At 41.6% G+C, this 22,226-nt stretch overlaps 1 protein-coding gene across 4 annotated transcripts in view; it reads right to left on the reverse strand.

Annotated features, from left to right (window-relative positions):
* fgd6 (FYVE, RhoGEF and PH domain containing 6) overlaps window positions 1–22,226 on the reverse strand; it is a 150,410-nt gene that overhangs the window by 65,906 nt on the left and 62,278 nt on the right. For all 4 annotated transcript variants that reach the window (XR_011348232.1, XM_069909429.1, XM_069909430.1 and 1 more), the window contains exons 4-8: window positions 14,493–14,557; window positions 14,364–14,394; window positions 10,457–10,608; window positions 5,396–5,552; window positions 5,126–5,213 (exon numbers count right to left, since the gene is read on the reverse strand). Coding sequence is in view for 3 of the 4 variants with exons in the window: in XM_069909429.1 (XP_069765530.1) it covers window positions 5,126–5,213; window positions 5,396–5,552; window positions 10,457–10,608; window positions 14,364–14,394; window positions 14,493–14,557 (493 nt within the window). In the remaining variant the exon portion in view is untranslated. The remainder of the gene's footprint in view (window positions 1–5,125; window positions 5,214–5,395; window positions 5,553–10,456; window positions 10,609–14,363; window positions 14,395–14,492; window positions 14,558–22,226) is intronic.

Below are 22,226 nucleotides of genomic sequence, written 5' to 3' on the forward strand. Positions count from 1 at the left end.
TAAATTCCCAACAATCATTTGCTCTCTAAATACATCATTTCCACCCCACTGTGGCACCTTGCCTTTTCTCCCCCTTTGATGTTTGAGGGATTACCCCTTGGTCTCAGCCCCACAATGCCCAGTAATTGCAGGACTACACTGTGGTCTTTCCCCACAACACCCTCAAGATGGCTGTACTAAGCCTCAGTGAGTCCCTCAGCACATACTCCTACAGCCTGGTATGTGCCAGTTGGCAGCATTCCCTCACCAATATCTTAGTGAGTTGAAAGACCAACAGGATTCGGACAGACAAAAGTCCGCCATTCACCATGTCTTCCAGCAGTTCTGGATGAATGACCCTCATCTCTAGGAACAGCCCACAAATTAGAGTCCAGTGTCACATTGCTGCTGGGAATTAACCGTGACAAGAATCCTTGCATCCTTCTCCACAAACTCTTTTGTGAATTTGCCTTCAGCAAAGAGGTGGGCAACCGTCTCCACTCCACCATAGCCATCTCAACAAGTGTAATGGGTGATGCTCTGGTTGTACAGGAACTCACTGCCAGCCAGGCCAATTCATGGTACTTGTTTGTGAACATTGATGAGGCATTCCACTAGATGACCTGGCCGCTCTGCCACCCACTTCGTCCATCAAATCCTCTTATTGTCTGCAGGACGTTCTGCATTGACCACTGGCCTGATAGTCTTATGCTCAAAGTGTTGCTTCAGAAAAACTTTTTCATGAAGGATAAGTGGTGTGGCAAAGTCCTGCTGACTGGGACATTGCATGGAAATGGGGCCAGGCTCATCCTTCACAGCACCTGGGACAGGTAGAACCTCAGCACACAGCAGCACTTGGTGCGTTCATACTTTGGTTCCATGTACAGCCTGATGCAGCCACACAAGAAGGTGGTCATCACCGTTTGGTGATTTGTACATAGTGACCGTTTAGACCTTTTCCATATTCGATCGCCACATGAACTGGAAAACCACTTTGATAACCAATAGGTCAAAGGTGCGGGAGATGGGCCAGACCTGCGCCATTCCTTAGCAATCAATAGCTTGATGATCAGGTTCTTCCCAGTTATTGACAGGGAACACCCACAGATCAGCTTCTGGTGAACTTTTGCGTTCTGCTTTGACCAATTTCTCTTGCATGCCTCAGCCCCTCCAAACCTGATTCCAGCACCGTCAGGTAATCTTTATGCTGAAGTAGACTGAAAGGCTTCCCAAAGCTTCCTGTTCTAAATTATGGACGTCTTAGTTGATAGCAAGTGGGAATGTCTGGATGAGCCAATTAACCTGGAGGAGTTGATGGATTCCATCTATTCCTTCGGGTCAACTAAGACTCCCTGAAGCAAAAGCAGAGTTGTACACGGCTCTGTGCAACTGGGTGGGCCTGGACCTGCTGAAAATATACAATGCTGTGCTCTTGGCAGGAAGATTGTTAGACTCCATAAGAAAGGGTATAATCACCCTCATTTTCAAACTGAAGGGGTAGGAGGAGGATATTTTGGAGATCCATATCATTGTTAAATGTCGACTACAAAATCCTGTCCAAGATCGTTGAAATTGAATCAAGTCTGCCGTGGGCCAGATGATCCATCCAGACCTACACGGTTCTGGGCAGGAAGATCTCTGATAGCTTTGCATTGTTCAGGGATATTATCGTCTAAGTGCAGGATAGGGGAGATGGATGCCTGCCTGGTCAGCTTAAACCAAGAGAAAGCTTTTGACCAGATATCACACACATCCACGATGGATGTGCTCTACTAAATGGATTTTGGGAAGGGAATCTGAAATTGGATTAAACAGCTCTACATGGACATCTGTAATGCAAATCAATGGATGGGAAAAGCTTTCCCATCAAGTCTGGAGTTAGGCAAGGTTGTTCACAATCCCCAATTCTATTTTTGTGCTGAATCCATCAGAGAGGAGTAATGTTCCCTGGCAGTGGAGGCTCACAGATCAAGGCCTCCCTGTACATGGATGACGTCATCGGGTTCTGTTCAGGCACATGATTTGTCAGGAGATGATCAGCATCTGCAGTCAGTTTGAGTTGGCATCAGTTACCAAGGAAAACCAGATTCAGATTTCTTGTCAGAGTACATACATGACATCACGAACAACCTTGAGAGTTTTCCTGTGGGGATGGCAGAATTACCCCTAATTAGTAGTGCAAAAATTAAACTGTATACAGTGTAAATATGTAAACAAATAGAAGAATTGTAAACAGATAATGAATGTAAACAAACTGACTGTGCAATACAGAGAGAACAAAAGAAAATCAAAAGTGCACAAGAGCCTTTAAATGAGTCTCTGATTGAGTTCGTCATTGAGGAGTCTGATGGTGAAGGGGCAGCAGCTGTTCTGGAACCTGGTGGTGTGAGTCTTGTGTACCTATACCTCTTGCCTGATGGCAACAGCGAGAACAGAGTGTGTGCTGGGTGGTGTGGGTCCTTGATGTTTGCTGCTGCTCTCCAATGGCAGCGTTTCCTGTAGCTATTCTCAATAGTGGGGAGGATTTTGCCTGTGATCTCCTAGGCTGTGTCCATTACATTCTGGAAAGCTTTATGTTCAGGAGTATTGGTTTACCCAGACCAGACCATGATGCAGCCGGTCAGCACACTTTCCACTACACCTCTGTAGAAATTTGCCAGGGTTTCTGGTGTCATACCAAACCTCTGCAAACTCCCGAGGAAGTAGAGGTGCTGGTGTGCTTTCTTCACGATGCCATTGGTGTGTTGGGTCCAGGAAAGATCCCCCAAGAACATAAATGTACTCACCCCCCTCCATCTCCATCTCTGATCCCCCAAAGATCACTGGATTGTACATCTCTGGCTTTCCTTTTCTGAAGTCAACAATCAGCTCCTTAGTTTTGGTGACATTAGGCTTTTTTAGGTGCATTCTCTGCTAAGAATGTGCCTGAAGAAGCAGAAGCAGTCCTTTAAATTGCAGTTCAAGTGGCAGAGTTGAAAGCGCAGCACTGGCCACTGGAGCGGATGGTGGGTGAGTATGGGGGCTGGAGCGGCCAGCAGGAGAGGAGGCTAGAGCGGCCAGCGTTAGGCAGCTGCAATCAGATGGCTGGGGAGGCCACTGTGCTGCGGGAATTATCCCTCTCGGAGGAGGGTTACCAAACTCGCCTTGCAGGCGCCTTCTGCATATTCACGTGGCCTTCCCACAGCCGCATTTTGCCAAACTATGTGGCTTTACCAACGGGTCAATTGGCCACCTGAAAGTGCCTATTGAGTGCAAGGTTGTTTTGATGCAATGCTCTTCAGTAACTGGGCAACCAGCCAACCATACCCTTCACAGTTAATCTAATCACCAACTTAGAACATGATATTTCTTTCTTTCTTTGGCTTGGCTTCGCAGACGAAGATTTATGGAGGGGGTAAATGTCCACGTCAGCTGCAGGCTCGTTTGTGGCTGACAAGTCCGATGCGGGACAGGCAGACACGGTTGCAGCGGTTGCAGGGGAAAATTGGTTGGTTGGGGTTGGGTTTTTCCTCCTTTGCCTTTTGTCAGTGAGGTGGGCTCTGCGGTCTTCTTCAAAGGAGGTTGCTGCCCGCCAAACTGTGAGGCGCCAAGATGCACAGTTTGAGGCGATATCAGCCCACTGGCGGTGGTCAATGTGACAGGCACCAAGAGATTTCTTTAGGCAGTCCTTGTACCTTTTCTTTGGTGCACCTCTGTCACGGTGGCCAGTGGAGAGCTCGCCATATAACACGATCTTGGGAAGGCGATGGTCCTCCATTCTGGAGACGTGACCCACCCAGCGCAGCTGGATCTTCAGCAGCGTGGTCTCGATGCTGTCGACCTCTGCCATCTCGAGTACTTCGACGTTAGGGATGAAAGCGCTCCAATGAAGGTTGAGGATGGAGCGGAGACAACGCTGGTGGAAGCGTTCTAGGAGCCGTAGGTGATGCCAGTAGAGGACCCATGATTCGGAGCCGAACAGGAGTGTGGGTATGTCAACGGCTCTGTTATACGCTTATCTTTGTGAGGTTTTTCAGTTGGTTGTTTTTCCAGACTCTTTTGTGTAGTCTTCCAAAGGCTCTATTTGCCTTGGCGAGTCTGTTGTCTATCTCATTGTTACCATGTTAACATTACCATGTTAACTTTACCTGTCAATTTTTTAGACAATTATTGTAAAGTGTTAGGCATTCTTTAATATGCAGGATGCCTCTCAGTTGTAGAGATCACAGCATGATAGCATTTCAGATAATATATTCATGACATCTGAGAAGGTGCCAATGCTCTTGGCTGTTTTTCACAAAAAAGGAAAAACAAAGTTTCAAATGCTTCCTTATGCTAATAAGATGCACCTTGAATGTCGAGAAAATAAATATTGCAAAATAAATTGAATCATTTATTAATTTTAGACATACAGTACAGTAACAGGCTATTTTGGCCCATGAGTTCGTGCCGCCCAATTTACACCCAATTAACTTACATATCCGGAATGTTTTTCACAGTGGGAGGAAACTGGAGCTGCCAGGGGAAAACCCAGGTAGACACAGGGAGAACATACAAACTCCTTACAGACAGCACGGGACTTGAACCCCAGTCCCAATCGCTAGCGTTGTAAAAGAGCTGCGCGAATCACTATATCTGTATCTATTGTAAAGCACGATAAAATAAACAACACTTCATAACGAATGCAAAATTGTGTGCACAGTAAGTGGATTCATCACAAACTGCATGAAAAGTGACACTTAGAAGTTCTGTCTACTTCATAATTTAGAGATCAATTCTATTTTCAAATTTCTATTATTCATCATTCTTGCTTACCTTATAATATGGAAAGCTATGACTTTGAAAGTCAATTTCCAATAATCACTAATGCTCCACAATAAACTTTCATACGCAACAAATAAATGATCGAATGTTCACCCCAGATTATCCTGGTGCACAAAATTATGGTGCTTGACCAAACTACGCCATAAGAATGTTTCCTGCTGTCTTTCAGCAAGATCAAATAGCTATACATACAGGAAACTTAAAATTATTGCACAAAATTATTTCATGGTACATGTTAACTAATGCCTAATGGATGCTTTCTCAAAGTAGACCCATCAAAATGCAAAAAATTCAAATGTTAAGTCATTAATACAGATACTTCAGGAATAGGAGCTTGTACTACCTGTCAGAAGCAGCTTGTACTGTGGAATTCTTTGGACAGGTTTTAACAGGTAATGCTTGAGTGCCAAGTTTGCACAGCGAGGGCTCATCTAAAAGAAATCAACGCTTACATTTTACACATGACAACATTCATAAAGCAGTTAATGATAGCTGTAAAGTCATTTGAGCATGACTGGAGGCACTGGAGAAATATCAAGTCTTCACAAGCATCCTGTCTACCCATAGCAGCAAAGTGTTAAAAGTTGACGTTGGTTTAAAGAATATATTTTACCTCAAAATCTCTGACTACGGCACCAAAGGTGGGATTCTTCTTACATTGTTCATCCAACAAACAAATGTTCTTGTCAAACTCTTTGATATACGTTGAATACATTTTAAGATATGGTCCTTTCTCCATGAAGATATCAGCTATTCTCTGATATTTATCCCTATTGACACAAATAATTATATTTTTAAGGTAGAATAAACAAAACCCAGATTTTTAAAAGCAAGTCAAAATTAGTGATAAAGAGACTGACTTGTATTGGGATATATGAAGTGAAATTTTATCTTTAATCCCCACAATTAAGATGCTCCACAATCTAAAAAGATAACAATTTTAATCTTTTGTACATTTTGAGTCAGCCAATTTCAACACTCAACATTGAAAAAAAACTGTAGCTTGATAAATCTCTAGTGAGGTCACATTTGGAATATTGTGTTTAGTTCTGGTCACCCCACTACAGGAAGGATGTGGAAGCTATTTAGAGGGTGCAGAGATTATTTACTAGGATGTTGCCTGTATTGGAGAACATGTTTTATGATGCACGGTTAGCAGAGCTAGGGCTTCTCTCTTTAAAGCAAAGAAGCATGAGAGGTGATTTAATAGAGGTTGACAAGATTATGAAAGGCATAGACAGCCAGCGCCTTTTTCCCAGGGTGGGAGTAGCAAACACCAGAGGGCATCTGTACAAAGTTGAAGGGAGGAAAATTTACTTGAGAGAGTTGAGGGACTCCTCCGGGGCGGTACTGAAGACTGAAACAATAGCGGGATTTAAGAGACTCTTGGATAGGTAAATGGATGGAAGAAAAACAGAGCATTAAGAGGTAGGGAGGGTTTCGATTTTTTACGCTAGGTATATATAGGTCGGCAAAACATTGTGATCCGAAGGGCTTGTACTGTGCTGTAATGTTCTATGTTCCAAACTTAATATTCAACCCCCCACTTTTTGTCATAAAAAGACAGATAGTTAGACTGAACTCAGATTTAACATTGCAGAGTAGTAAAGTTTGTTACTCACACTCTGCTCAGATCATGCTTTGGATGTCAGCACTATCCAAACTAATACATGCATGCAACAGAAAGGTTACAAAGGTGCAGATGGAAGAGCTGCTGCTTCCCAGCTCCAATAATCCATTCAATAGGTCCTTTCAGGTGGCCTGAACACCCAGTGTAAAGTTGCATAATCTCTCCCCTTGCGGCTAAAGATGTACTCATCTGAGTGCAGCAGAAGCACCTCTGAGGCTTCGATGCCAACCCTCCTCCAGGAGGGATAATTAGGGAACTACATTAGCCAGCGACCAAACTCCCCGCTACCTGACTGCCCCCCACTGCCCTGCTGCCCTACAGCCCCCCACTACCCTGCTGCCTGACAGCCCCTCACTGCCCCGCTGCCTGAGAGATCCCACCCAACTGGGGAGGGGAGGTCGGCGGGGGCTATCGGGGCAGGCGCAGCCAGCAGGGGATGTCGGGGGCGGCCGGTGCCGGCTGTCACAGCCAGGCTGGCTGCTCCTGCACTGGGGCCACTCTCTGCAGCTCAAAACGTAGCTGGAACTGTTGTGGGAAACACAGAGTGGTTCCACCTGCATGGGGGATTATGGGTAGGGAAGTCGACCATTGCTATGCCGTATCTGATCCGGAGGTGCTACGAGCAATTCTGCAAGCAGCCTTTTAGGGCTGCCGCCTGAAAGGTAAGTCCACAAGTTAAGATCCGCCTCTGCCGCCGCCTTCAAGGGCCCAATCACAGTATCTGCAAACTTTTGTGTTACACACTGTTTGGAGTTTGCACATACTTCCAATGATGGTACAGATTTCCTCCTGATCCCTCTTACGTCCCAAAGATGTGCAGGTTAGGAGGTTAACTGGCCACTGTAAATTTCTCATAGCATGTAGAGTCAAGTTTATTGTCATCACATTGTACAAGTACAAATCGATGAAACAGTGTTCTCCAGTCCTCACTGTAAAAAAACAAGCAGACATACAACCAGAGATACACATACAAATAATAACATATGCTGGACAAGTATTATATCTACAAAAGTAAAATAAAATATTGTTTTGTACAAATGAGTGTCCTAGATGGTTAGTGTGAGCAGTTCCTTTGGTCATTCAGCGTTAGACTGATGTACTGGTTCGGATTCTCCTGAACCTCTGTATGCAAGGTTAAAGGGGTCCTCAATGATTCTGTGCACCCTCTTCAGACTACACTCCTGCTAGATCACGTCAATGGAGACTCCAATGATCCTCTCTGTCATTCTTATGGTATTGTGGATGATGTCCGATTCATTTCTCTGCAGCAACCATATCACACTGTGATGCAGCAGGTCAGGACGCCCTCATTAGAGATCTGATAGAAGGTTGAGATAATGGTGGTTGGTAGCCTTGCTCACTTCAGTTTTCTTAGGAAATGTAGTCACTGTTGCGCCTTCCTGACAAATGAGAAGATGTTGTGCGTCCACGATAGGTCACTAGTTAAGTAAACTCCAAGGAACTTGGTGCTCTCTACTCTTTCAACTACTGAGTTGTTGATGTGCAGTGGAGGGTGGTCGTTCCTGGCCCTCCTGAAGTCCACAATCATCTCCTTCACCTTGTCCACGTTGAGACTCAGGTTGTTACTCTTGCACCATTTCACAAGATTTTCCTCCTGCTCTCTGCAGTGTGACTCTCTGCAAACGATGACACTTGAGAGCTGGATCTGGCGATGCAGTCGTGGGTCAGTAGCATGAACAGGAGTGGGCTGAGCACACAGCCCTGAGGTACTCCAATGCTCAGCGTGACAGTGCTTGATATTCTGCTACCGACCCAGTCACACTGTGGTCTTTGTGTTAGGAAGTCCAGGATCCAGTTACAGAAAAGGGTGTTGAGTGCCAGCAAGGACAGCTTCTCCACCTGTCCCTGCGCAATGATCGTATTAAACACCAAATTCAAGCCAATGAGCAGCAGCCTGGAGTATGAGGCATTGTTTTCCAGGTAGGCCAGGTCAGAGTGAAGCAAAAATGCTATAGCATCATCTGTGGAACAGTTTCTTCAATAGGCAAATTGAAATGGATCCAGTCAGTGTCCCTGGGAGGTGTGCTTTGATGCATCCCATTACCAGACACTCAAAGCATTTCATAATGGTGGAGGTCAGTGGCACAGGGATGTAGTCATTGATGCCTGTTATTGTCACCCTCTTGGGGACTGGGATGATGGTGGCTCTCTTGAACCCTGTGGGAACGATTGGCTGCTGCAGTGATGTTTTGAAGATGTCCATGAAGAACTCCATCAATTGGTCTGCGCAGTGGTTCAGTACCCGACCAGGTAAGTTGGCTGGTCCCACTGCCTTGTTTGGGTTCACCTTGGATAGGATTACTCCTCATCTCGGCTGCGGCTATGCGGGGGACCCGTTCAACAGGGAGACACAATGCTTTCTTTGGCATCATCCTGTTCTTCTCATCAAACCGACCATAAAAGGTGTTCAGTGTGAACGGAAGGGAGGCGTAAATGTCCTTAATTCACAAGGTTGACTTGTGATCCGTTAATGTCTTGATCCCTTGCCAAATGCGCCTTATGTCACCGGTGTCACACAGCTGTCTGTGGATCTCCTGTGTTCTCGTTTTGTCTTCTTGATTGCATGGGAGAGTTCAACACTGACTGATCTTAGTGCCATCCTATCCCTTGTCCTGAACACAAGTTCTGAGAAGGGCCCCGGTGCTCTGCATCCAACCATAGTTTCTGGTTATCTCTAGTTGTGAAGCATTTGATGTTAGTGGCATCCTCAATGCACTTGCTGATGTAGCCATTCACCAAGCTCATGTAGTCCTCTATGTTTATATGACCATTATAGGTGGTCACCTCCCTGAAACAGCTCCAGTCCACAGTGTCAAAGCAGTCTTGAAGCACTGTGATGGCCCAGTCCGGCCATGTGCTGATCTCCCTGCAAAATGACCTAATTTCGTTTGCCAGCAGTTTGAACACCTGGGTTAGCAGGACAGATATGTGTGCCGCGATCTTTCAGGAGAAATGCGAACGTGGGATATTAAATTGGATTAGTGTTTTTGATGGTTGGCACACACAGTGTGGGTAAAAAGGCCTGTTTCCATGGTATGTGACTGCTTATTTCTAGGATTGAGAAATTACCTATTTTGGGAAATTGCATGCAAATCCCAGGAATTATAGTCATTTAAACTCATTTACTTTCAGAAAAGTTTCACGTTTTCAGCTCAGTGACTAGTTACAGCATCTTTCCTTCTGGAAAAAAACATGCAGCACTCCATGCTTAGTTATCTTCCATAGAACTAGAGGCAGAGTGTACTTAAGAGGGAAAATTGTAATTCTACGGAGTTCTCAAAATCAAATAAGAATAATGTTCGACTGCAGAATAAGAATATACAAGATATCTGCACAATTCCCCAATACATTTCAAATGCTGGGACTTCTGATATTCGATTCTTAATCTATCCAGAAGTAGGACATTGTCCAAGCAAACAAAATCAAATAATGCACAGCGTTAGCGAATAAAATCTCAATAAGGGCAACTTCAGCCACAAAGGCTGAAAGTTTAAGGTACAATTGCCAGTTGCAGCTTAGAGATCAGAGATGGACTAACTTAAACCATTCTGGAGTTATGACTCCATGAAATTAACTTTCCACTTAATGATTATTCTGTGTTAATTCATGATACATCAGTGTTGGTTTATGGGAGATAATGTACTTAGGGTGTTGTATCTAGTCATACATTTAGTGAAGTTTTTGAAGGTTATGAACAAGCTCATATTGCAGACAATTATCCAGTGCAGGCTTCAGACGCTTTATGAATACATTTTCCTCTCCAAATCAGTCAAATGAATTGTCAGGGAATCATCATTACTTTGGATTGTGGTGAACTCTGAACCTTGGGCAAGAACAATGCCATCTAGCCATTTCAAATAGTGCACCATTAACACCCCTCAATGGTTAATGATGAATGTTCTAGGTTTTGGTTTTTCATGTTATTTCCAATTTTACTGAACATCACTTCCAAGTGATTTCCCTCCAAGCTTAAGGAATAGATTTTATTAGTATTGAATGCATTGCCAGAAAAAAATTCAATACCAATGAGCCATTCTCTCTTCCAGCTCTCGAAGCAAGCCCCGGTTCAGCTCGTACAGCTGTGGCAGGTAGTATAAGATCTGGTTCAAGGTCTTATCGTCAATCACTTGTTTTCCATATTGTCGTGAAGCTTGGATCACTGAATCCCGGAAATCCTATCAAATTTCAAATGGATAGAATTATATGCAATGAAGTTTGCAACATTTTATTTTCTTTATTTATTAATCTAGTTACTGATAATCCACCCAACTGTAGCAAATTTTAAACCTTGGCATTTACAGGTACCAGTAATTGTTATTTTTTAAATCTTACTGGAATAAGTATAAAGAAATACATAGAATGAGGACCGATGAAAGGATATCGATTTGAAACTATTTGAAACTAAAGATGCTGCACAATCTATTGAGTAGTTTTTCACTTAAGCATACAGCACAGCAACAGATCCTTGTGGTCCACGAGCCCATGCCAACCAAATTCCTCAAATAATCTTCAATCCCCATACGTTTTTGAAGGGAGGGAGGAAACGGAAACACTCGAAGGAAACCCACACAGAATGTACAAACTCCTTTCACACAGCACCAGATTCAAACCTGGGTTGATAACATTGTAGTAGCATTGCGTTAACCCCTACACTAACCGTGCCACCAGGTTAGTTCCAGATTTACAGTTTTTATTTATATCTTCTATTCATTTACAGAGATTAAGTCAACATGATAGATATGATTAAAAATATGAACAAATGGCATTGAGCACGTGGAAAGCATTGTTTGAGGAACTACGATCAATTTGCCATGAATATTGGAGTTAATAGGATGATACAAAAGATTTTTTGGAATTCTGGAGTTCACTCCAAGTATTTGAACCATGAAAGACGTGATAAGTGGAAGGAAAGTAGGTTAAGGATATGAGGGAATATTGTTGTAATTGTGAATGGAATAGCTAGCTTGAGGTTGATTATCTAACCTTGTTGTTATTGTCCAAACAGCCATTCAGTCATAAAATAAACAGGCCTTTCGACCCTCCATGATGTCAGCCATAAAGTATCTCTCTGTTCTAATCCCACTTACAAACAGCAGACTTCTTATAGACTGCAGCCTATATTTCTAGATTCTCATGAGATGTTGTGAGAGCGTGGATCTCCACCATATTCTTCCCACGTTATCATCAACTTCACCCAGATTCTAATATTCACCCACATACAAGGGGGAATTTAAGGTGGGTGATAAATCTACCAGTCCTTTGAAATATGGGAGGAAAACAAAGCAATTAAAAAAAAAATCAGACGTACAGTTGGAGTATTGTGTGCAGTTCTGGTTGCCTAACTACAGGAAGGATATCAATAAGATTGAAAGAGAGCAGAGAAGATTTACTAGGATGTTGCCGGATCTTCAGGAGTTGAGTTACAGGGAAAGATAAAACAGGCTATGACTTTATTCCTTGGAGCAAAGAAGAGTGAGGGGAGATTTGATAGAGGTTATGAGGGGTAGAGACAGAGAGGATGCGAGTAGGCTTTTTCCACTTAGATTTGGGGAGAGGACATAGTTTTAAGCTGAAAGGGGAAATGTTTAAGGGGAATATTTGGGGAAAGTTCTTCACTTAGAGAGTGGTAGGAGTGTGGAATGAGCTGCCATCTGATGTGGTGAATGTGGGCTCGATCTTGAGTTTTAAAAATAGATTGGAGAGATACGTGGATGGGAGAAGTCTGGAGGGTTATGGAATGGGAGCAGGTCAGTGGAACTAGAGAAATAGTGATTGGCACAGACCAGAAGGGCCATGAGACCATGCCATCCAATTAACCTACAGTCCCCAATACGTTTAGAACGGTGGGATAAAACTGGAGCCCCCAGTGAAAACCCACGCAGACACCAGCCGAAAGAACAGCATGGGATTTGAACCCCTCTCCCAATTACTGGTGCTATAACAGCATTGCGCTAATTGCTATGCAAACCTTGCCACCCCTAAACAACTGGATCAAACACCAGGGATAAAGAGCAAACTCCTGGCAGACAGTACCTGAGGTCATGGTTGAACTACTGGATGTGCTCCTGTGCCACCCACCAAGACAGGATGGATGCATCATTAGGCTTGGAATTTTAGCAACTTCCAGAGAAACAAATGCTAATAAGAATTTATCTTGTACTCAACCATTCTCAGATAATAGCTTCACTTTTCTGCAGTTATTAGTGGGCTACTGCTAATCTTTATTGTCCTTACCACATATCATAACTTTTCAAGATGCAAAATATTATGACAGATTATAGATATGATTTTGGGAGAAATTGGGGCAGATTTTTTAGCGTAGGTCACATACAAACACTTCAAAACAGATCTCATTTAAAATCCTGGAGATCTGCTCCAGCTAGAGCCTTTGCAAAACTTTGGAGAGTGGCCAAGAGACTTCAGTAATGGACTGTTGTTTTGAAAAGCAACAGAGAAGTAGGATCGGAGCCACAGGTGTCTGGGAGTGCTGGTTGCTGTTCTAAGAAAGTCATGTGGTTTTGCAAACAGAGAGGGAGTCAAGCAGAGAGAAAGATAGAGAGAGAGAGAGAGAGCGAGAGAGAGAGAGAGAGAGCACAGTTCTGCAGTTTTACAGTCAGCAGCAGCTGGGACTGGAACAGGACAAGCTGGCAAGCTGTGGAAAAACCCCATTTTGAAGATGGGTTGTGAGTGCTTAGTTCAGCCTGGTCAAAGCCCTTGTGGTTCATACAAGAGGAGAGGACTGGCTGCCTAATGTTTCACTTGGAATAAGGGAAACAAAAAGGAACTCTGTGGTGACCTGAAAGAAAGAGATTATTATCTGGAAAACCCTGATGGGGCAAGTTTCTTCAGCAAGACACTGAAGTGGCTGATTAAAAGGAATCAGTTGTGAGTGTCCAGCGAACAACAAATCTCTCTCTGAAAACTGACAAGAACCTTCCTGATCTTTCAAGCACCAAAGCCTGTTGAACTTTATAAATGTTAAATTCTGTGCACAGTATACGAATTGCTTGCAACCAGTGAACTTGGAGGAATGAGAAGTGAGATTGGACTGTGAACCAAAGAACTTTTCTGGACTTACACACACATTACATACACATGCGCTTAGAATTAGAAAGGGGTTAAGTTAGTATTGAATTAGAAAGGGGTTAAGTTAGTATTGATAAGTTAAAGGGTGATCCTCTTTTCATGTTTAAAGATAATTAAAAACAAATTTTGTTTAAATGACCATTTGTCTTGGTGAATATCTATTGCTGCTGGGGGTTGTAACATTTTAATGACAATTACAACACATTTCAAATGATCAGATTCTTCAAAACAACTGAAATGCTTTCCCCCAAAGTACAGGATTTTGAATTGCTTTTCAATTGCTGACTCAGTTTTACTCAAATGATGATTCGTCCACAACTTATAACCAAATTTTAAAAAAAACAAAAGATTGCCTGAATGACTAAGTGTTCAAAATATTTTGACCAAAGGCAGTACCCAAACTCCAAACTGCTGACTTGAGCAATGTACAATGTAAAAGGCAAAGTTAATTTTGACCCAGCTGCTGTGCACATTGGTTTCCACATGCTAAAATGATTAAGGTTTATGTGACTAGTAATGGGCACATCAAGGGGTACAAGGCCACTGAATGACATAGTATCGTAGAAATGGAAGGCATAGACAGGTGGCTTGCTAATATCCTCACACATGTCTGACATGGATCCTGAAACCTGTTAGTCATGGGCAATCACATATTGTGACAGCTGTCCAGCACAAACTCAAATGTATTTTAAAGGGAAAGAAAGTTAGCTGAAATAGATTTGTTTATCTTTTATCCATACAAAAGCAGTGTTATTCAGAACAACATTCTAAACACATCACCTGTTTTAACTAAATGTTTTAACTATTGATTTCAAACAATAAAACCAGAAAATAAATTACTTACAATATGCAAAAGCTTCAAAACATCCACAAACCTGTTGAAATAAACCCAGAGCATTATCCTTTTACATGATTTGTGATTATACAAAGTCAGTAGTAAACTTTTAGACCAAGATCACAACATAGTACATACACTTTCTCTGAGCTCATGATTTCCCTGGCAATGTGATAGACTTTTGTTTTCTTCTCCTTGCCATTCTGTGGAGAAAATATATGAGTGACCTTTAGAAAGGAACATTATGGTTTGCAGCAAATCATAATATGGAAGTGATATATCAAAATAAACTGTAAAATCACTTAACACTACATACTGTATATCAGACAGTTTAATAATCTGAGAAATTGCCAATATTAACATCTAGTTGTTTTAAAACTTAGGAGTGATATTGAATAATTTGCATGATCAAAATGTAAAAATTAAACATCACTTAGCTCTTCCAGCTTGCACACCGTTCACTGAGATCATGACTGATGTTCTACCTCAGCATCACTTTCCTGCACAATCTCCCATCCATTCATTTCCTTAACAACCAGAAATCTTTTGATCTTGGCTTTGAATAAACTCCAGAGCCATCAGTTGGATTTCACCACACTGAAGATATTTCTTCTCATTTCAGTATTCATTGGTCGACCCACTACTCTGACACTGGAACCTGATTCTTAACTCCTCAGCCAATGGGAAGGTATTTCCTGCATCAGCCCTATTAATGCTGGTAAAAATTTTATTTGTATCCATATTTGCTTGGGGTAGGTACAGGAGGTTATCATTGGGTCTTGCCAGCTCAGTGTAATTTTATTAATCCCATTTGTTTTCCCTGTAATCTATTCTCTTGTACATGCCCTTTAATACCATCGTTCACCTTCGCCCATCCCCAGATTCTCCTACCATCAGGGCCGGTGCTAGGAATTGCAGGGCCCAATTAGAAAATTGATAGCGGGGCCTCTACTCTACAAAAGTCAAAATTGATGTTTTATATTTCATGTAGTATGCCAAAAAGCATTAAATGCTTGATATACTGAATATTGAAAGACAATATGAAAGTTTTAATTTTTTAATACAAGTTAAGACAATTTATTTGCAAAATCTTTCAAAATAATTTCGAAGTCAATGGTTTTAGTAATGTCATTTTCTATAGATAGCATCACCAAATTGTTTAGTCTCTCTTGTGAAATTGTTGACCGTGAGTATGTTTTAATCAGTTTTAGTTTTGAAAAACTTTTTTTGCCCGATGCGACTGTTACGGGTAAATCCTCAAAGCAATAAAAACATGAGGAAATGCTGTGAATCGATTGTTTACTATCAGGTATTCAAACAGAGCTTGAGGCTTAACGACACTGAAGGGAAGAAAAGTTTTCAGAGCTTCAAGTTCTTCAGCCAACAGATAACCATCCATGTCTTTAGTTCTTTCAGTAACATATAAGGCAATCGAACAACTGAAAAGTGGTAAAGCAGCAGGTATGGAAGGCTGGCGGCAAAGCTCTGCATACCAAACTGCATGAGTTTTTTATGCTCTGCTGGGACCAAGGAAAGCTACCTCAGGACCTTCGTGATGCCATCATCATCACCCTGTACAAAAACAAAGGCGAGAAATCAGACTGCTCAAACTACAGGGGAATCACGCTGGTCTCCATTGCAGGCAAAATCTTCGCTAGGATTCTCCTTAATAGACTAATACCTAGTGTCGCCGAAAATGTCCTCCCAGAATCAAGTGTGGCTTTCGCGCAAACAGAGGAACTACTGACATGGTCTTTGCCCTCAGACAGCTCCAAGAAAAGTGCAGAGAACAAAACAAAGGACTCTACATCACCTTTGTTGACCTCACCAAAGCCTTCGACACCGTGAGCAGGAAAGGGCTTTGGCAAATTCTAGAGCACCTCGGATGCCCCCCCAAGTTCCTCAACATGGTTATCCAACTGCACGAAAACCAACAAGGTCGGGTCAGATACAGCAATGAGCTCTCCGAACACTTCTCCATTGACAACTGCATGAAGCAAGGCTGCGACCTCGCACCAACCCTCTTTACTATCTTCTTCAGCATGATGCTGAAACAAGCCATAAAAGACCTCAACAATGAAGACGGTGTTTACATCCGGTACCGCACGGATGGCAGTCTCTTCAATCTGAGGCGCCTGCAAGCTCACACCAAGACACAAGAGCACTTGTCCGTGAACTACTCTTTGCAGACGATGCTGCTTTAGTTGCCCATTCAGAGCCAGCTCTCCAGCGCATGATGTTCTGTTTTGCGGAAACTGCCAAAATGTTTGGCCTGGAAGTCAGCCTGAAGAAAACGAAGGTCCTCCATCAGCCAGCTCCCCACCATGACCACCAGACCCCCACATCTCCATTGGGCACACAGAACTCAAAACGGTCAACCAGTTTACCTACCTCGGCTGCACCATTTCATCTGATGCAAGGATCGACAAAGAGATAGACAACAGACTCGCCAAGGCAAATAGCGCCTTTGGAAGACTACACAAGAGTCTGGAAAAACAACCACCTGAAGAAACATGCAAAGATCAGCGTGTACAGAGCCGTTGTCATACCCACGCTCCTGTTCGGTTCCGAATCATGGGTCCTCTACCGGCATCACCTATGGCTCCTAGAACGCTTCCATCAGCACTGTCTCCGCTCCATCCTCAACATTCATTGGAATGACTTCATCACCAACATCGAAGTACTCAAGCTGGCAGAGTCCGCAAGCATCGAATCCATGCTGCTGAAGACCCAACTGCGCTGGGTGGTGTTAGGTCTGCTTTGTTCATGAATGAGTGAGACAAACACCAGACTGAGTCGAAATCAGGGTTCTTTGTTCTTTATTACCGGATTGTAACACTTGCGACTAACCATGTTAGTCGGAGAATGCATTCTGCCGTTATCAGCAAAATGGTGATTTTTTATACCCTTGGATACGTGCTTAGAACATCATCATATCATTACTTGTCCAATGACTAAAACTGTTGCTATCCTTTCCCTGCTAGCTTCCTGCCTCTCAATCCATCAATGTCTCTCTTATCTTGTAAGTACAAGGATGCATTCACATCTTGTTACAGCCCTGTACAGGGTAACTCCTTACACATTCCCATCTCATGATGTTTTACCTTACAATGGTCACGTCTCCAGAATGGAGGACCATCGCCTTCCCATGATCGTGTTCTATGGCGAGCTCTCCACTGGCCACCGAGACAGAGGCGCACCAAAGAAGAGGTTCAAGGACTGCTTAAAGAAATCTCTTGGTGTCTGCCACATTGACCACTGACAGTGGGCTGATATCGCCTCCAACCGTGCATCTTGGCACCTCACAGTTCGGCGGGCAGCAAACTTCCTTTGTAGAAGACCGCAGAGCCCACCTCACTGACAAAAGACAAAGGAAGAAAAATCCAACACTCAACCCCAGCCAACCAATTTTCCCTTGCAACTGCTGCAACCATGCCTGCCTGTCCCGCATCGGACTTGTCAGTCACCAACGAGCCTGCAGCAGACGTGGACATACCCCTCCATAAATCTTCGTCCGCGAAGCCAAGCCAAAGAAAGAACTACCCCTCCATCAGTGCTCTATTTTAGTATGGTGTCAGTTAAAGCTGCTTCAAGGTCTGCTGTGTTTCCTTATTTCCGCCTTTTGTAAGCTCTGAAAGTTATTTAAAAATCCAAACAATTTTACATGGCTTTTAAGCTGCTTAAATCTAGACTCTAAAGATTGAATAGCTTTATCTAGCACTAAGCTGAAGCACTGAACTCTGTGCTTCTTTTGGATCATCTGAAGCTTGATCTTTTGCCTCATATGAAAACATTCTCTTCCTTCTACGTAGTTTTTTTTCTTGAAATTGTCGAAACTCCAATGGTAATTCAACGGCTTCAGCCAATTCATTTGCACCTATTAGGACATCATTAAAACCGCCCTCTCTATAAATTCTTAGCCATGATGATAGTTTCACCTTGTAGTTCTTTGCTTACATAGTTAACTTTACAAAGAAACTAAAAATTTGTTGTCTTTTAGCTGGTTTGCTTAAGATTCAGCTTCTGCTTTTACCTTGGGCTCATCTGTTATCTCTGATATTTCCACAAGTGCATCATATACTTCTCCAACCTGATAACAAAGAGCTTTAACACTATCAATCTGAAACTCCCACCTTGTGTAGCTCAAGGGTTTCATTGATAACTCGGGTACATGTTAGTTAAAAACTGCCGACCTCTTAGTTGATGCTGAGAACAATATGTAGATCCTTTGCAAGATCCCAAAAAATGTTATAGCATTGGACAACACTTGGCTACATCTCCAAGTAAAAGGTTATAATTGTAACATGCACAGGGTACAAAGAAAGCTCTTGAATTATCTTTCAACAGTCGTGCTTGTACTCCAGATGTTTGATCTTTCATGTTGCTACCATTGTCATAGCCTTGGCCTCGAATGTCTTTCATCTCTAAACTTAATTCCTTCAGTGTGTTTAATAATGTTTTATATAAATCTTCTCCTGTGCTACTTTCAACCTGCATAAACTTTATGAAATGTTCATAAACACCTGAAGGAGCCAAGTTACCATCAGACACATACCTGATCGTTAGAGACATTTGCTCTTGGTGACTCATCAGGTGTGCAGTCTAAAATTATGGCTTAGTACTTAAGCTACTTTTATGCATTTCAGAATCTCATTCAGAACAGCTGTAGCCATAATGTCCAGTAGTTCATTCTGAGTATCTTTTCCTAATTAGTGATTATGAATTTTGTGGGTTTTGACTTTTCGCAAATGTTTTTCAAGATCAGGGTCAAACTTTCCAAACAGCTCAACAAGACCTAAAAAGTTTCCAACTTTTTCCTCTGTTCCTCTAAATGCTAGATTTCTCTCAGCAAGAAACTGCGCTATTGCTACTAGCCTTTTGAATACTTGCTGCCAGTGCTTTGCACGTTCATTGACGATTATTTCAAGTTCTTTGTCTATTGTCTGTCCACTACAAAGTCTTTGGTGTAACTCCCAGAAACTTCATGTGGCTTCCAAATGGTTTTTAGAATTTTCAAGCTCACACAACCTTGTATGAAGATTAGACCATTTGTTGAATCCACTTGTTGATAATGCACTGGTTGTGTTCTTACTAAAAAGTTTACAATAAAAGCAATAAATTCTATCAGCAGACTGAGAGTATATAATCCAAGGTCTTTCAACACACTCCCCATTTGAAAGTTTCCTCTTACAGTGAAACTTTGAAAAACACAATCCCTGTTCACTGGAATAGGAGGACCTTTTATTGTTAAATAATCTCTTACATTTTGATTTATGTATGCTGGCCAGTTGTCTGGGTCATCATAAATGTTAATTACAACTGTACTCATGGAAGTTCCATCATTGCATGATGTTAGGGCTTGGTCTTTTTCGGCTATGAGTGGACTTTCCGCTTTGGCTCTGTATTCTGGTGTATTGAGATCATCTTCAATTTGATTCACAGTTGGGTCATCCTTTTCTAACGTGTTATCAATTTTATCATTGTATTCATCAACTGTAATTGGACTCAAGGGTGCATTGTCATTTTCTGAATTGTTTTTATTTTCTTCATCCTCAATACATGAGGGCTTCAAAGATGGAGTGACAGGGATTTTGTGATGGCGCCTCTATGATTTTCATTCTCATTCTTAGCCTTGGCCAATGCTCGTTTCTGGTTGCCGCTCACGCCCTTTGTCTTGTGCTTGCCATGTAAAATGACATACAAATTTTAAGCTGCCAATGCTCTGGGCTATATTTTTAAGGTAAAAAAGGTAAAAGAAGTATATTTTAAAATATTTAGACTTAAAATTACACAAAAAACTTGACGTTAGCAATTTGTTATAAAACTGGACTTGACATCCCTGATAACATGTCTACGTTGTTCCAACAGTGGAACAATGTTGTCATCGTCGTTGGTACAACGTAAGAAACCAAAGCCAATCCCACGTCATTTTGCTCGTTAGCTTTACTTTGCTCCAACGTCAGCTGCTGACCTCGGAACAACGCACCCAACTCTCAACTTGTGAATGCCACAGAACAGCAAAACAATCCGATTCTGGATTTGTTGAATGACGACAACTTCGAATAAGGTAAGAATTGCCTTTTTTTTTTAGTAACGGTTAGGTTAGTTAGTTAAGGTTACATTCGTACTTTAATTTTGCCATTCTGTTTAGCTGATTTTCTAGTCAAATGTGTAGTGCTAGTTTGTCGCTAGATATTTGGCTAGAAAATCGGCGGAAAAACTGATGCGTGTAATGGATGAAATTTGCCCCCGAAGAAAACAATTTCCACATGGTCAAGCTAAACTGCACCTGTTCCAAATCACCAAAAACATAAAATAGGCTATATTAAGCCCTGGCAGTGCAATAGGATAGTTAGTAACAGTAGCCTAGTACTATTTTGATACTAAATCAAACTACTGCAAAATTATGAAACAATGACAGATACAGCCTTGCTAAGAATATCTGGATCTTGTAAAGATGAATAACCCCGAGATGTACAGTACATGCCCCTATAGCTGAATAACCTTGTGAACTAGCTCGTAAATATGTAGTCTATAACCCCCACAGTGACCTAGCCTAGTAAAGATCAACTTAAACTAACCTAACTTCGGGGTTATTCATCTTTACAAGACCCGAATATCCTAACCAATTCCATCTACGATTGCTAATATTGTCAGAAATTCTACACTTAGGGCTTAGGCTATTTACGTTCAGGCTAACTGCTTAAGCCTAGGCTAGCATGACGCTATCTCAATCTCATATTAAAGTACGTTTTCTTATTGAGTAGCCTATAGCCTGTTTTGATCTTGATAATAATGACAGATGCTTCATCAGCTCCGGAATACATCGATCTTACTGGGTGAAATGAATATGAAACATGAAATTTTTGGCTAGGGAGACAAAGGAGGCCTAATCGAAGACATATTTCCTTTTTTTTTAAAAAAACTTTATTTATTCGTTCAAAAAACAAATAGTAGATGACATATACAACAATTAACCATAAACATGAATGTTATTTTTTATATATAGGAAAAAAAAAGACCCCCCCTTCAGCCAACTCTCCCAAGGAGAGCCATAAAGAAAAAAGAAAAAATATTAAAGAAAAATTAAATATACATATTAAGATCTAATCAATGTAAATTGAAATGTAAATATTCTGAAGAACCACTTATTAATAAAAAAATTATAATTATCACGCGAAACATATGTAATTTTTTCCATTATTAAACAATATTTCATCTCATTATGCCATCTATTAATATCAATCATATTTGTATTTTCCACGTACTAGCAATATATTTTTTCGCTACAGATAAAGCTAAATATACAAAATCAAGCTGAAACTTATCTAATCCCAAGCCTTTCAGAGGTTGCACGCTACCCAATAAAAATACTGTCGGATCTAAAACTATTTTAACCTTATACAGGTATTCTAAAAACAATTGAATTTTCTTCCAAAAAGATTGTATATGTATACATGACCAAACAGCATGAAAAAAAGTTCCAACTGAATTACCACACCTAACACACAAATCTGATTCATGAAAACCATACTTTTTAAATTTTTCAGGTGTTAAGTATAATTGATGTAAAAAATTATAGTTAATCATTGCATAACGTGCATTTATCAATCTAGTTACACTATCATAACAGATATCTAACCAATCATCCTCGGAAAAAATAAAACCAGTATCCGCTTCCCATTTACTTTTAGATCTATCCCAACCCTTTTTATCCATACCATCCTGTAATATTTGATACATAGATGAAATATAACCCTTCTCTGGTACCTTCATAAGTCTGAAATTTAGTCATCTCTACCATACATACGTTTTACCAAAGATCGAATTTGATAATAGAGAAACAAAGAGTTCTTATCAATACCAAAACTG

The sequence above is a fragment of the Narcine bancroftii genome, chromosome 13 (assembly GCF_036971445.1).
Source record: "Narcine bancroftii isolate sNarBan1 chromosome 13, sNarBan1.hap1, whole genome shotgun sequence".
Taxonomy (NCBI): Eukaryota; Metazoa; Chordata; class Chondrichthyes; order Torpediniformes; family Narcinidae; genus Narcine; species Narcine bancroftii.